Genomic DNA, 12043 nt, shown 5'->3' with positions numbered 1-12043 from the left:
TCACCCCCCCCCCAATTTTGTGATAGTCTGGTGGAGTTGAACATCGGGGGGAAAACGTTTTTTTTTAAATCGATTCATTACGTCACAGTTTCTTTCTTTGAGATGGAGAATTCCCTTTGCATTGTGTTCATCACCACTCACAAGGTGATATGTTTTGGCGGCAAAGTGAACCCCCCCCCCACTACACACACGCCTTCAGGGCCCCGTCTTGAAAGATTGTGAACCACGATCAGTTCGTTGCACGACCCTTAATCCGCTGTCCGTGAGTGGACGTCTCGCCGTCGAGATTACCTCTCTGAGGAAAGCGTGCTCCGTGATGCAGCGCCACCTGCAGGCAAAGCGGTGCTACAACACCAAAATTATTTATCGACGCGTCCTGAAAACTTCTCAACCTCCAGTTGTCCAATTTCACACCGAGGAGGGAGTATGAGGAAGATATAAAATGTTAAAATTAAAAAATAATAAACGACTGAAAGTTGAAACAGGACACTGGAAGGTGGGAATCCCTATTTCCCGGTATTCCGGTATGACGTCAGTACGACGGCAGCCAATAGGGAAGTGCCAGCTGACTGCCTTGTGGACCATTAATTTGGGTTTCCCGGTTGTGCTGTGCTGTGCTGTGCTGTGCTGTGCTGTGCTGTGCTGTGCTGTGCTGTGCTCTTTCCTTCCGTGCTGATCCATCTGCTTCTTATTTCTCAATAAGTGGTGGACGTGGACCGTGCTGTTGTGGCGAGCTCGGTCTTTGTTGAAAATTCCAAAATGTTGGTGGAGTCCGTACTTCTACCGGTCTTGACGCTCCTCCTGGCACCCGCCAGCGCACTCAAGGAGGGAGAGTGTGAAGGTGAGTGACCGGAAACTGAACGGATCACACTTGGGACCTCGAATATTGGCAGGTTTTTTGGGGGCTGTGATTGGGGGGGAATATTTAGAGATTGGAATGATAGTTGGTGTACGACAGGTGGGGGTAATTAATTGGGAGTGTTAAGGGTAGAGGGGAGGGAGTGTTAAGGGTAGGGAAGGGTAGAGGGGAGGGAGTGAGAAGGGTAGAGGGGAGGGATTGATAAGGGTAGAGGGGAGGGAGTGTTAAGGGTAGAGGGGAGGGAGTGAGAAGGGTAGAGGGGAGGGAGTGAGAAGGGTAGAGGGGAGAGTGAGAAGGGTAGAGGGGAGGGAGTGATAAGGGTAGGGAAGGGTAGAGGGGAGGGAGTGAGAAGGGTAGAGGGGAGGAGTGAGAAGGGTTGAGGGGAGGGAGTGTTAAGGGTAGAGGGGAGGGAGTGAGAAGGATAGAGGGGAGGGAGTGTTAATGGTAGAGGGGAGGGAGTGTTAAGGGTAGAGGGGAGGGAGTGTTAAGGGTAGAGAAGGGTAGAGGGGAGGGAGTGAGAAGGGTAGAGAAGGGTAGCGGGGAGGGAGTGTTAAGGGTAGAGGGGAGGGAGTGTTAAGGGTAGCGGGGAGGGAGTGTTAAGGGTAGAGGGGAGGGAGGGTAAAGGGTAGAGAAGGGTAGAGGGGAGGGAGTGTGAAGGGTAGAGGAGGGTAGAGGGGAGGGAGTGTTAAGGATAGAGAAGGGTAGAGGGGAGGGAGTGTGAAGGGTAGAGAAGGGTAGAGGGGAGGGAGTGTGAAGGGTAGAGAAGGGTAGAGGGGAGGGAGTGTGAAGGGTAGAGGGGAGGGAGTGTTAAGGGTAGAGAAGGGTAGAGGGGAGGGAGTGTGAAGGGTAGAGGGGAGGGAGTGTTAAGGATAGAGAAGGGTAGAGGGGAGGGAGTGTTAAGGATAGAGAAGGGTAGAGGGGAGGGAGTGTGAAGGGTAGAGGGGAGGGAGTGTGAAGGGTAGAGAAGGGTAGAGGGGAGGGAGTGTGAAGGGTAGAGGGGAGGGAGTGTTAAGGGTAGAGAAGGGTAGAGGGGAGGGAGTGTGAAGGGTAGAGAAGGGTAGGGGTTCCAGACTTTTCAAAACCAATGCTATTGTTTATGGGTCTCTAATGTTCGTCTGCATTTAGGTTGTGTATATTAAACATACCAATATCTCTTGAAAAGGGCAGGATATTGTGTGCTGATGTATTGGTTAAATTCCTAGTCAATACATTATCAACGGGTGTTAAAGTTTTTATAGCACTGCCACGGTGGGCCATATAGTTTCCTGTCCGAGTTCAGCCAGGTATCGCTCTGAATTTTCATTCACAAAGGTGTCACCCCCCTGAGTTTACCCTTCACACAGGTGTCGCCCCCCTGAGTTTACCCTTCACACAGGTGTCGCCCCCCTGAGTTTTCCCTTCACCCAGGTGCCCCCCCCCCCCGAGTTTACTAGTTATATTCAGTTGTGCGACCTTACCCATCTCTCAATATACCATTGGGATTCCTTGGTTTTACCATTTCTGAAAATCTAAATACTTTTTATGCATCAAGATTAAAGTTTCACACGAATCTGAAGCGATGTGAACACACCTGGATGTAAAGCAGGTAATGCGAATGAATGATGGATCTTGACGGTGAGTTTTATTTCTTTCCTTTGCAGTTTGCATCGCCTTCCTTGGGAAATTGGAAGCGTCACTGGTCGAGCAAGAGAGTGAGCTCACACCTGTGTTAGTCGAGAAAAAACTGCAAGAAGCATGCAAGACAGCAAAAGGAAAGGACAACCGCCTTGTAAGTCCAAGATCTCCGCATCATAATGATGCTGCACTTGATCATAATTGTACTTGGGTTTTGTTGTGTATCATTTTGGAGTCTGATGGAATGTTGTAGAGGAAGCACACTCAACTCTGACCTGTCCGATCTGGGTTTGATTCTCTAACCAACGATATACTCTCACCCTAATACTTTGCTGGCAGGCGATACATTCCTTTGGATGGATGGTAAACTGGGTGTCCCGACTGTTAGCGTTAGATTGTGGACATTAGATCCCACCAAGAGTCGGTGAGTTATCACCGGCACCATGAGCAAATCGCAAGTCTGCTGTAGTCAAACGTCGGTGGCAGTGGCCATTGCCGGCCAGTCGTACGGGGAAGACTTGGGTTCAAAGCTTCCCCCATGGTCGATCCCACGAGATGCAATGTGCAATTGGAGCCGTTGAGGAAGTCGAGCGCATTGCATCAGCATCAGTTGAGCACAGAGGATAAAGTGGCCTCGTACTGACAGTAGGGCCAGTGGGGTGACAATTGGCTACAACAAGCAACGTAAGTAATGATTAGGTAGGGAGAATGGTGGTATATGAGATTGTGGGTGACATGTTTGTGCACCGCATAATTTTGAAGCCTGGGAGGGAAGAGTGGGATTGAACAGCCTCAGGTAAGGTAGTTCCACATGTGAAAGAGAAGAACAAAAGAGCTGCTCATTGTTGCAATTTACGAGGTACGAAGAACTCGTCCTTGCAGCGGATTAATTTCCCCAGAATTAGATTGAGTTAATTCTCCCGGAATTGACGTGTTTTGGGATGACTTGTAATACCTCCACCGGGTGGCGCTATACAATACACATTTACATCGAGAGACTTTGGGCTCCATACCGCCCCACACCTTGAAACCCCTGGGCTATGACTTTGTTTTCATCACCGAAAACCTCCTCGTGCAACCGCTCCCCTCCACTTCATCCCCTCCCCGAGTACAACCACCAGTTTTCACCTCATTCCGTCCAGCAGTTGCACAGAAGTGAGACAAACACACAGAGACGATTTTCAAATCACAATGCCCTCAGAAAGTATTCACACCCCTTGAGCTTTTTCACATTTTGTTGTGTTACAGCCTGAATTTAAAATGGATTAAATTAAATTTTTTATTTTTTATTTTTCATTGTCACTGATTTATTTACACATAATACATCAAAATGTGAAAGGGGATTTTTTTATCTTGCCAAAGTGAAGTTTTTGCCAGATATGTTAGTCAGCTTGTATGTTTTTTTTTTTTGTTTTTTTTTTTGTCTGTAATCACGTATAAAAAATTCTGCAGAGCACAGTTATTGGAAATTTTTGTAACTTCGCATATCAGAGGCCTATAGAGGTCCCTTTCAGTGCACAAAATTTTGAAGGTCAAGGTCAAAGGTCAAGGTCATTTTGTCGCAAATCAGGGGTCGACGAAACCCTTATTTTTTGAGTAATTTTGATCGGATCGTCTTCAAACTTCATGGGAATATAGTTCATGGTCTGGCGCTCAGCTGATTAATTTTTGGTGGCGATTGGCCTTGACCTTCATGGTTAGCGCCTCAGGTCAAACATATTTGACCCCAAGGTCAAATTTTCATGTTTTAGGAACCATATCGTGTAGTACCTCAAATTGAACACCTCGATGAGTGCTTTCTGGATATGTCAAGCTTGAGACATTATGACGTCATTTGGTGACGTTATGAGGCAAACGCATATTTTTCATGGTTACTCTGTAGAACGATTCTCATTGGAATCTCTCGTAGGCAAATATTCCTTAAGGAGTCGCTCCTGGTGGATAGCAGCTCTGTTCACCTCAGTGTGACCTTAAAGAAGTCACACGTGGTCACCTTTTGGCAAGATACGGGTCACCCTGCGGGTGACATTGGTTTATTTTTTTGTTTGTTTGTTTGTTTGTTTGTCTGTAATCACGTATAAAAAATTCTGCAGAGCACAGTTATCATTGGAAATTTTTGTAACTTCGCATATCAGAGGCCTATAGAGGTCCCTTTCAGTGCACAAAATTTTGAAGGTCAAGGTCAAAGGTCAAGGTCACTTTGTCGCAAATCAGGGGAGTCGATGAAACCCTTATTTTTTGAGTAATTTTGATCGGATCGTCTTCAAACTTCATGAGAATATAGTTCATGGTCTGGCGCTCAGCTGATTAATTTTTGGTGGCGATTGGCCTTGACCTTCATGGTTAGTGCCTCAGGTCAAACATATTTGACCCCAAGGTCAAATTTTCATGTTTTAGGAACCATATCGTGTAGTACCTCAAATTGAACACCTCGATGAGTGCTTTCTGGATATGTCAAGCTTGAGACATCATGACGTCATTTGGTGACGTTATGAGGCAAACACATATTTCATGGTCATCGGAATCTCTCGTAGGCAGATATTCCTCAAGGAGTCGCTCCTGGTGAATAGCAGCTCTGTTCACCTCAGTGTGACCTTAAAGAAGTCGCACGTGGTCACCTTTTGGCAAGATACGGGTCACCCTGAGGGTGACATTGGTTTATTTATTTGTTTATTTATTTTTTAGAAATTTTTACAAATTAAAAGCTGAAATGTTTTGCATGAATAAGTATTCAACCCCTGTGATAGGACACTCCAAATTGAGTTCAGGTGCATCCCATTTCCTTTGATCATCCTTGAGACGTCTCTACAACTTGATTGAAGTCTACCTGTGGCCAACTCAATTGATTGACATGATTTAGAAAGAAACAGACCTTTCTGTATAAGGTCCCACAGTTGGAAGTGCATGTCAAAGCAGAACCTCAACCAAGAAGTCCAAGGAACTGTCAGTAGAACTGCCACACTAAGTGACATATTCTATCCGAGATACGATTATCAGGAGGCATAGATCTGGGGAAGGGTGCAAAACAGTTTCTGGAGCATTGAAAGTTCCCAAGAGCACAGTGAGCTCCATCATTCGAAAATGGAAAGAACATGGAACTACCCAGACTTTTCCTAGAGCTGGCCGTCCGACCAAACTGAGCAACCGGGCAAGAAGGACTTTGGTCAGGGAGGTGACCAAGAACCCAATGACCACTCTGACAGAACTACAGTGTTCCTTGGCTGAGATGGGAGGACCTGCCGGAAGGACAACAATCTCTGAAGCACTTCACAAATCTAGGCTTTATGGAAAAGTGGCCAGACAGAAAGCCACTCCTGAGAAAACGGCATGTGACAGCACACCTGGTGTTTGAACAAATACACTTGAAAGATTCTGAGAGCATGAGGCAAAAGATTCTGTTGTCTGATGAGAAGAAAATTGAACTCTTTGTCCGAAACGCAAAGCGCTACTTCTGGCGGAAACTGAGCCCAGCTCATCACCCATCTAACACCATCCCTACCATGAAGCATGGTGGTGGCAGCATCATGCTATGGGGATGCTTTTCAGCAGCAGGGACTGGGAGACTTGTAAGGAAAGAGGGAACAATGAATGGAGCCTAATACAGGCAAATCCTTCAGGAGAACCTGCTTCAGTGTGCAAAACACCTTCAACTGCAGCGAAGATTTATATTCCAACAGGACAATGACCCCAACCAAGCCCACGGCCAAAGCAACACTGTAATGGCTTCAGAACAAGAACGTGAGGTCTTTAAGTGGCCCAGACTTGAATCCTATTGAGAATCTGTGGAAAGACTTGAAGATTGCTGTTCACTGACACTCCTCATCCAACTTGTCAGAGCTTGAGCAAATCTAGAACGAAGAATGGGAGAAAATCCCCAAATCAGATGTGTAAAACTGATAGACATATCCAAGGAGACTCAAAGCTGTAATCACTGTCAAAGGTGCTTCTACAAAGTAATGACCTGTGGGGTGTGGGTGGGGGGCGGCTGAGGGGTGGGGGCTGAATTCTTATGTCAATTAAATATTTCTGGATTTCATTTTAAATAAATATGCAAAAAAACTCTGACGTGTTTTCTCCTTGTCATTTTGGGGTATTTTGTGCAGATCGGTGACAAAAACAAAATCCTAATTGAATCTATTTTAAATTGAGGCTCTAGCACAGCAAAATGTGGAAAGGGTGAAGGGTTGTGAATACTTTTCTGAAGATTCTGTATGTATGTATGTGAATGTAAATAATAATAAAATATATATATATGTGTGTGTGTGTGTGTGTGTGTGTGTGTGTGTGTGTGTGTGTGTGTGTGTGTGTGTGTGTGTGTGTGTGTGTGTGTGTGTGTGTGTGTGTGTGTGTGTGTGTGTGTGTGTGTACACGCACACAGTACAGTACAGTTGCCTGATTATCACCTGTTTGGACTTTTGTTCTACGTCTTGTTCCCACAAACAGTGCTATTACATTGGAGCAACGGCTAATGCAGCAACTAAAATTGTGAACGAGGTGTCCAAGCCAATGAGCTACCACGTGCCCGTGGAGAAGATCTGCGAGAAGCTGCAAAAGAAGGATTCTCAGATTTGTGAGCTAAAATATGGTAAGACAGGATGTGTTATAGTACCGATGTAGTTGCCAATTGCAGCACTAAAATTGCAGTCTATGTGGGCAGCACAAGAGATTAGAGGTCTTCTTTTGCTCCGACGGAGGTTAAAGCCCAATACGTCAGCACCTTGTAGTCCTTAATGATGGATAACTAATCGTATTATTACCCTCGCCAGACGAGAGGGTATTGCATTTGGGTCCGTTTGTTTTTGTCTCTCTGTTCCCACAGAACTTTAGTGTTTATTCTCCGCAACCGTTTGTCGGATTGAGACAAAATTTTCACCATCGGAGCGACTACTCATGTAGAATGGTTTAATGATAATTATGATGTCATAGGTCACGTTGTGAGACAGCCGTGTTGGAAAAGTGGAAAAACTTTGGATCTTTGAAAGCGGCACCAAGGAAAAAATTAAAACTTGGAACACGGAAAGTACTCCTCATGGGGAATAAGTGTGATTGCTGTTTTTTTTTCTGACATCATCGGTGCCTTCCTGATGACATCATAATTGCATATGTAGAACGCTACATCTGATCAGTATGAAAAAATTTTGAGGGTCATTTAGGGATAAAATGGTCTACAGAAAATGTTTTCACATCATCGGTTACGTGATTCGGCAGCCATATTGCTTTTATTTATTTATTTATTTATTTGTTTTCCAAAAAAAAACTTCAAAAATCTTATCAGTCACATGGTTTCGCAGTCTTATTGGATTTTCCCTAAAACCCATAAAAATGTTCTCCAGAATGGTTGGACAGATCGAGCGGAAACTTCACACAAATGTTTCCCAAGCCTTGGGTGAACAAGTTTGTTAAGGAATAATTGATCGGTCACATGGTTTGGCAGCCATTTTGGAGTGAAGAAAATATCACATACTGTTTTCTCTGGAACCGCTTAATCAACTGACATGAAACTTCACAATTATGATCAAGTGGTGATGGAGAATACCTGTTTTAAATTTCAACTTGATCATACACATGATCTGGCAGCCAGAATTATGGAATATTTTTGATGTGGGTTCTTTTTTTTAATTTTAATTTTAGTTAATTTTTAATTTTTTTGAATAAGGCTCACTTGGCTGTGCCTGGATGGGGTTGAGGGTAGAGGAGTAGCAGCTGAAATGCGAATCCTATCCAGGTTCCTCTTGATGACTTCATTTTTGCTTTATTCTTCTTTGGGTTCCTTCTGATTACTCTAATGCAGGACTGTACATGTTTGGTCTTCTATTTGATTTGAATTGAATCTATTTAATCCCATTCTAAATTCAATTGAATAATAATGAAAAACGTCGTGGGTCAGAGTCGGGTGTCCGATCAATGTGAGACGCCTTTGTACCCGGTCCTCAATGCCTGTAGTTATAAAGTGGCAGTTCTAATTGTCTCATTAATTACGTAACACACCGGTATACAAACACCACACAAAACAAGCCCTGGCGAGGGTCTGCAATCTCTGATGGCTCTTTTTCTTGTTACGTTTGTATCCTATTGTAATATTGTCATAACAATACTTTCATGTCATTGTATGTTTCCCACCATAATACTTTGATTACACTCGGTCTTCCTGGTTGTTCCCTAGACAAGCAGATAGACCTGCGTACTGTGGATTTTAAGAAGCTCCGTGTTAAGGATTTGCGAAAGATTCTGGATGGTTGGGATGAAACCTGCAAGGGCTGTGCGGAGAAGTCCGATTTTGTGACTCGGATTAAGGAGCTCCTGCCAAAGTACCAGACTTCATCTGCGCATCGCGATTTGTGATGCCTTGCAAACACCTTTTGGCCGTGCTGCCGCACATGGACCACTTGACATCAAATGCTTCAGCTTCGATAATTGTGTTGTTGTTATTATCGTTATTATTATTATTATTATTACTATTTATGAAGCCTCAAAACATATCATGCTTGCTGTAAGGGACATTAAGTGATCAATAACTAACGCTTATGCAATTCTAGACTTTGATCAATCCTTCATTACAGAGTCTCCACCAACTAACTAATAATTTGAAATAACAAATAAAAGGTAATTTTGTGAATAAGGTTTTTTCAAGATAGGAAAAAGGAATGCTGCACAGATGTGGTTCATCCAGCAACAGTCACTTTGGAAGGACAATAAGGTGTATCTCTGGGAAAATCTCAGCAATGAAGAAAGTTGTGAATCAACCGCTGACTTTATCTTCTTTCATTCTTGTTGCCTTTCCTGTGTAACAAAGCGATCTCATTTTGGTGGGTATTTGTAAACCTGGCTTTGTAAACCTCTAACTCTCGTCGTTTCCGAACCTCCTCCCGACCCTATTACCCTGAGCGACGTCCTCACGGCTTTCCTTGCACTTTGTATCGACGACATTGCGAAGCACGTTGGTGTTCCACCACCTTTGTCCATTGCCTGCGAGCGTGGCTGGACCATTTGATGACTGCCGTCCTGTAATGTGTCGTACCGCTTCGTTTGGACGCATTGTTGCACGAATGGAATGGAAATGGTGAGGAAGTGGTGTGCTTGTACAGCTTTGTTCTTGGGTTTCCATGTCGTCAATATATTTGTTGCCCTTTTTCATGTTGATTTGAAACTTTTTCCTTTGGGATAAACTGGTTGTGGAAATGCATTTGTGCTTTATTTCCCTACAAGCGATTTCCAGCTCCAGAGACTCGAAGCAGTAAATGCAAGTTGTTTGTTTGTTTTTAACCCAGAGGTCTCATCGCTAACTGTTTTATCGTCTTTCCCTTATGGACGCAAAATATTGATACGCGAGTTGATATTTGCTTTTGACCGATTTGTTCCCTGTTCGGTTTGAGATCGATTGTTGTTTTTTTGGGGCCCATTGTTTTAGTGGTTTTATTTATTTATTTTTTTTGCCATTCTTGTTCTCACCGTTTATCCTGTGGCTTGCAGCCTTTGCACGTTGAGTGTTGATAATAATATGAATTGATTCATTCCACTCCCCGCTCAATATGGAAATATTTTTAGTTGCTTTTTTTCTTTAGGGAACCACTCCATTATATGATCTTGTTTGTAGGAATTGTGAACTCAATTAATTTATGGAGCTTTATCCTTTTTTTTCCATGAATGTGCTGTTTAAATTATTAGAATATTTGATTTTCTTTTATTTTGATTACTTTTTTTGGGGGGGGGGGGCGCAAAGATGCTGCAGACTTTATGCAGGTTGGGCCAGTATGGGTACATCTGGCCCTTCAGTGTCCATATTATTTACCTCCTGGAGATTCTGACTGTGTGGATTGGATAGCATTTGTAGGGATGGTAGTTTGGTGGAAATATGTTGATCAAATTTTCATGAATATCTTCAGGGTGGTGTTTCGGCATTGTTGCCATATTTGATATTTGTGGGATCAAGGATATTCAGGTCTGGGTTTACTTATTTCGGAATAAAACGAAGCACATGTTGATTCTACTTGCTGTCTTTTTCTTTTTCAAATTAATTATAGGATTAGAATAATAAAATGTAATTATCTTCACTACCCTAAAACTAGATATGGGTTGAGGTAGTAGAGCTGCAATAACTTTAACAGCAGACTTATCACGTTTTGTGACTTGCAAAGTGTTTTGAGCCCAAGGGCTTTTCGCCAATCCTGCAAAAGGCCTGGGGAACTAGCTTATTGTGAACTAATGTTACTGGTGAAAACTTGTATTGAACGACGGATGAAATGTACAGAACTTTGGTCAAAGTAGGGGAAAAAATGAGAATTTTGGGCATTAACCCTTCGTTCAGAGCTGAAGGTTAGCATGCCTACCACAGCATTCACTCCCGGGAACCATATGGGGGAGGGGGTACCACCACGGAGCAGGCCCAAATGGCAGTGTGGCCAGGTACAAAATAGAGCATCGGTGAACCAAGGGCTCAGATGTGGTGGAAGATATTGAACACATCCTTGGATCAACAGTCACTCTCCAGCAGCAATCCCCTTACAAAGAACACCATGACCCCAACATTTCATGGCTCCACAGGAAGCACACCACTCAACTAACTGCACATTCACCATTAGAGCTGTGAAGCTCAGCTCATTTGAGCTCAGCCAGCTGTGTTTTGACCTCCATATCAAACTGCTGGGTTGTTTCTTGAGTTTTTCTATCACAAAACCAGCCAGTGAGACTATCCATGAAATCAACAGAACGTTGATTGAGGTTTGCTCACCGTTATGGGAAGCTAGCATAATCTGGCGTTTCAAGCACTAGTCCTTTTTTTTTTTTTCTTCTTCTTCTGAAGTTGGGGTGATCAAGCAAGAATTGTCCATGGATATACAACAATAGGTCTCATGTAGTGGTAAGGCTAATTCTTGATCACCCTTTGTCCAAACATCTTTAGTGCCCCTCTCTCATCCATTTATATTCACACTCTGCCACCACAGTGGTGGATTAGAGTTTTGAGGTTCACTCCCTCCTTCAAAGGTGGATTGCCACCGTGATGGATTGGGCCACGTTAATATGCTTCGAACAAGTACCCGGATTATCTGTGGATGTCTGAGTGTCCCACTCATTCAATCAACCCAGCATCTGGATTCAACCAAACATTTCAGAAGTCCTTACAGGTTATTTCACGTATTAGGTACATGATAGTTGCACGTTCAACTCAGAGTCAAACAGGCAAGGAGACAAACAGAGATACTATGTAGACTTTTGCACTTCAGGTAAATAAAATAATATCGTTATGGACTCGGGGTTTGAGGATTACCACTTGGGGTTCCTCCCGAACACCCGGACATGTAGGCCGACATGCCACGGATAACTCTGCTGCCTGGCGGGTTACTAAGCAACCATGAACGTCAATTAACTTTCCAACTCTAACAGAGTTGCCCGTCCGATACCGTTTACTTGGTGAGCTGACTCGATCAATCGAGGTCCATGCCCTCAGTACGTACCCGTCTATTTATTTAACTATGGCTGGAAGAGAACCATGGGTACGCACTGGCTAATGGGAGCAAATCATTTGGGGTAAAATTTCCCATCCAACAATAGTACAGACTGTGCTGGACCAAT

The 12043-nt window shown here is 43.8% G+C and overlaps 1 protein-coding gene across 1 annotated transcript; it reads left to right on the top strand.

The window, feature by feature from the left end:
• The first annotated feature begins 543 nt into the window (after window positions 1-543).
• On the top strand, window positions 544-10460 carry MANF (mesencephalic astrocyte derived neurotrophic factor). The gene is made up of 4 exons (XM_085863571.1): window positions 544-841; window positions 2500-2627; window positions 6917-7058; window positions 8637-10460. The coding sequence occupies exons 1-4, from the start codon at window positions 760-762 to the stop codon at window positions 8813-8815; spliced, it is 531 nt and encodes a 176-aa protein (XP_085719697.1). The 5' UTR covers window positions 544-759; the 3' UTR covers window positions 8816-10460.
• The last annotated feature ends 1583 nt before the right edge of the window (window positions 10461-12043 follow it).

This window comes from Eptatretus burgeri, chromosome 18 (assembly GCF_056783735.1).
Source record: "Eptatretus burgeri isolate ZD-2024b chromosome 18, Ebu_testis_v1, whole genome shotgun sequence".
Lineage (NCBI taxonomy): Eukaryota > Metazoa > Chordata > Myxini > Myxiniformes > Myxinidae > Eptatretus > Eptatretus burgeri.
This window is presented reverse-complemented; position numbering and strand designations above follow the sequence as displayed.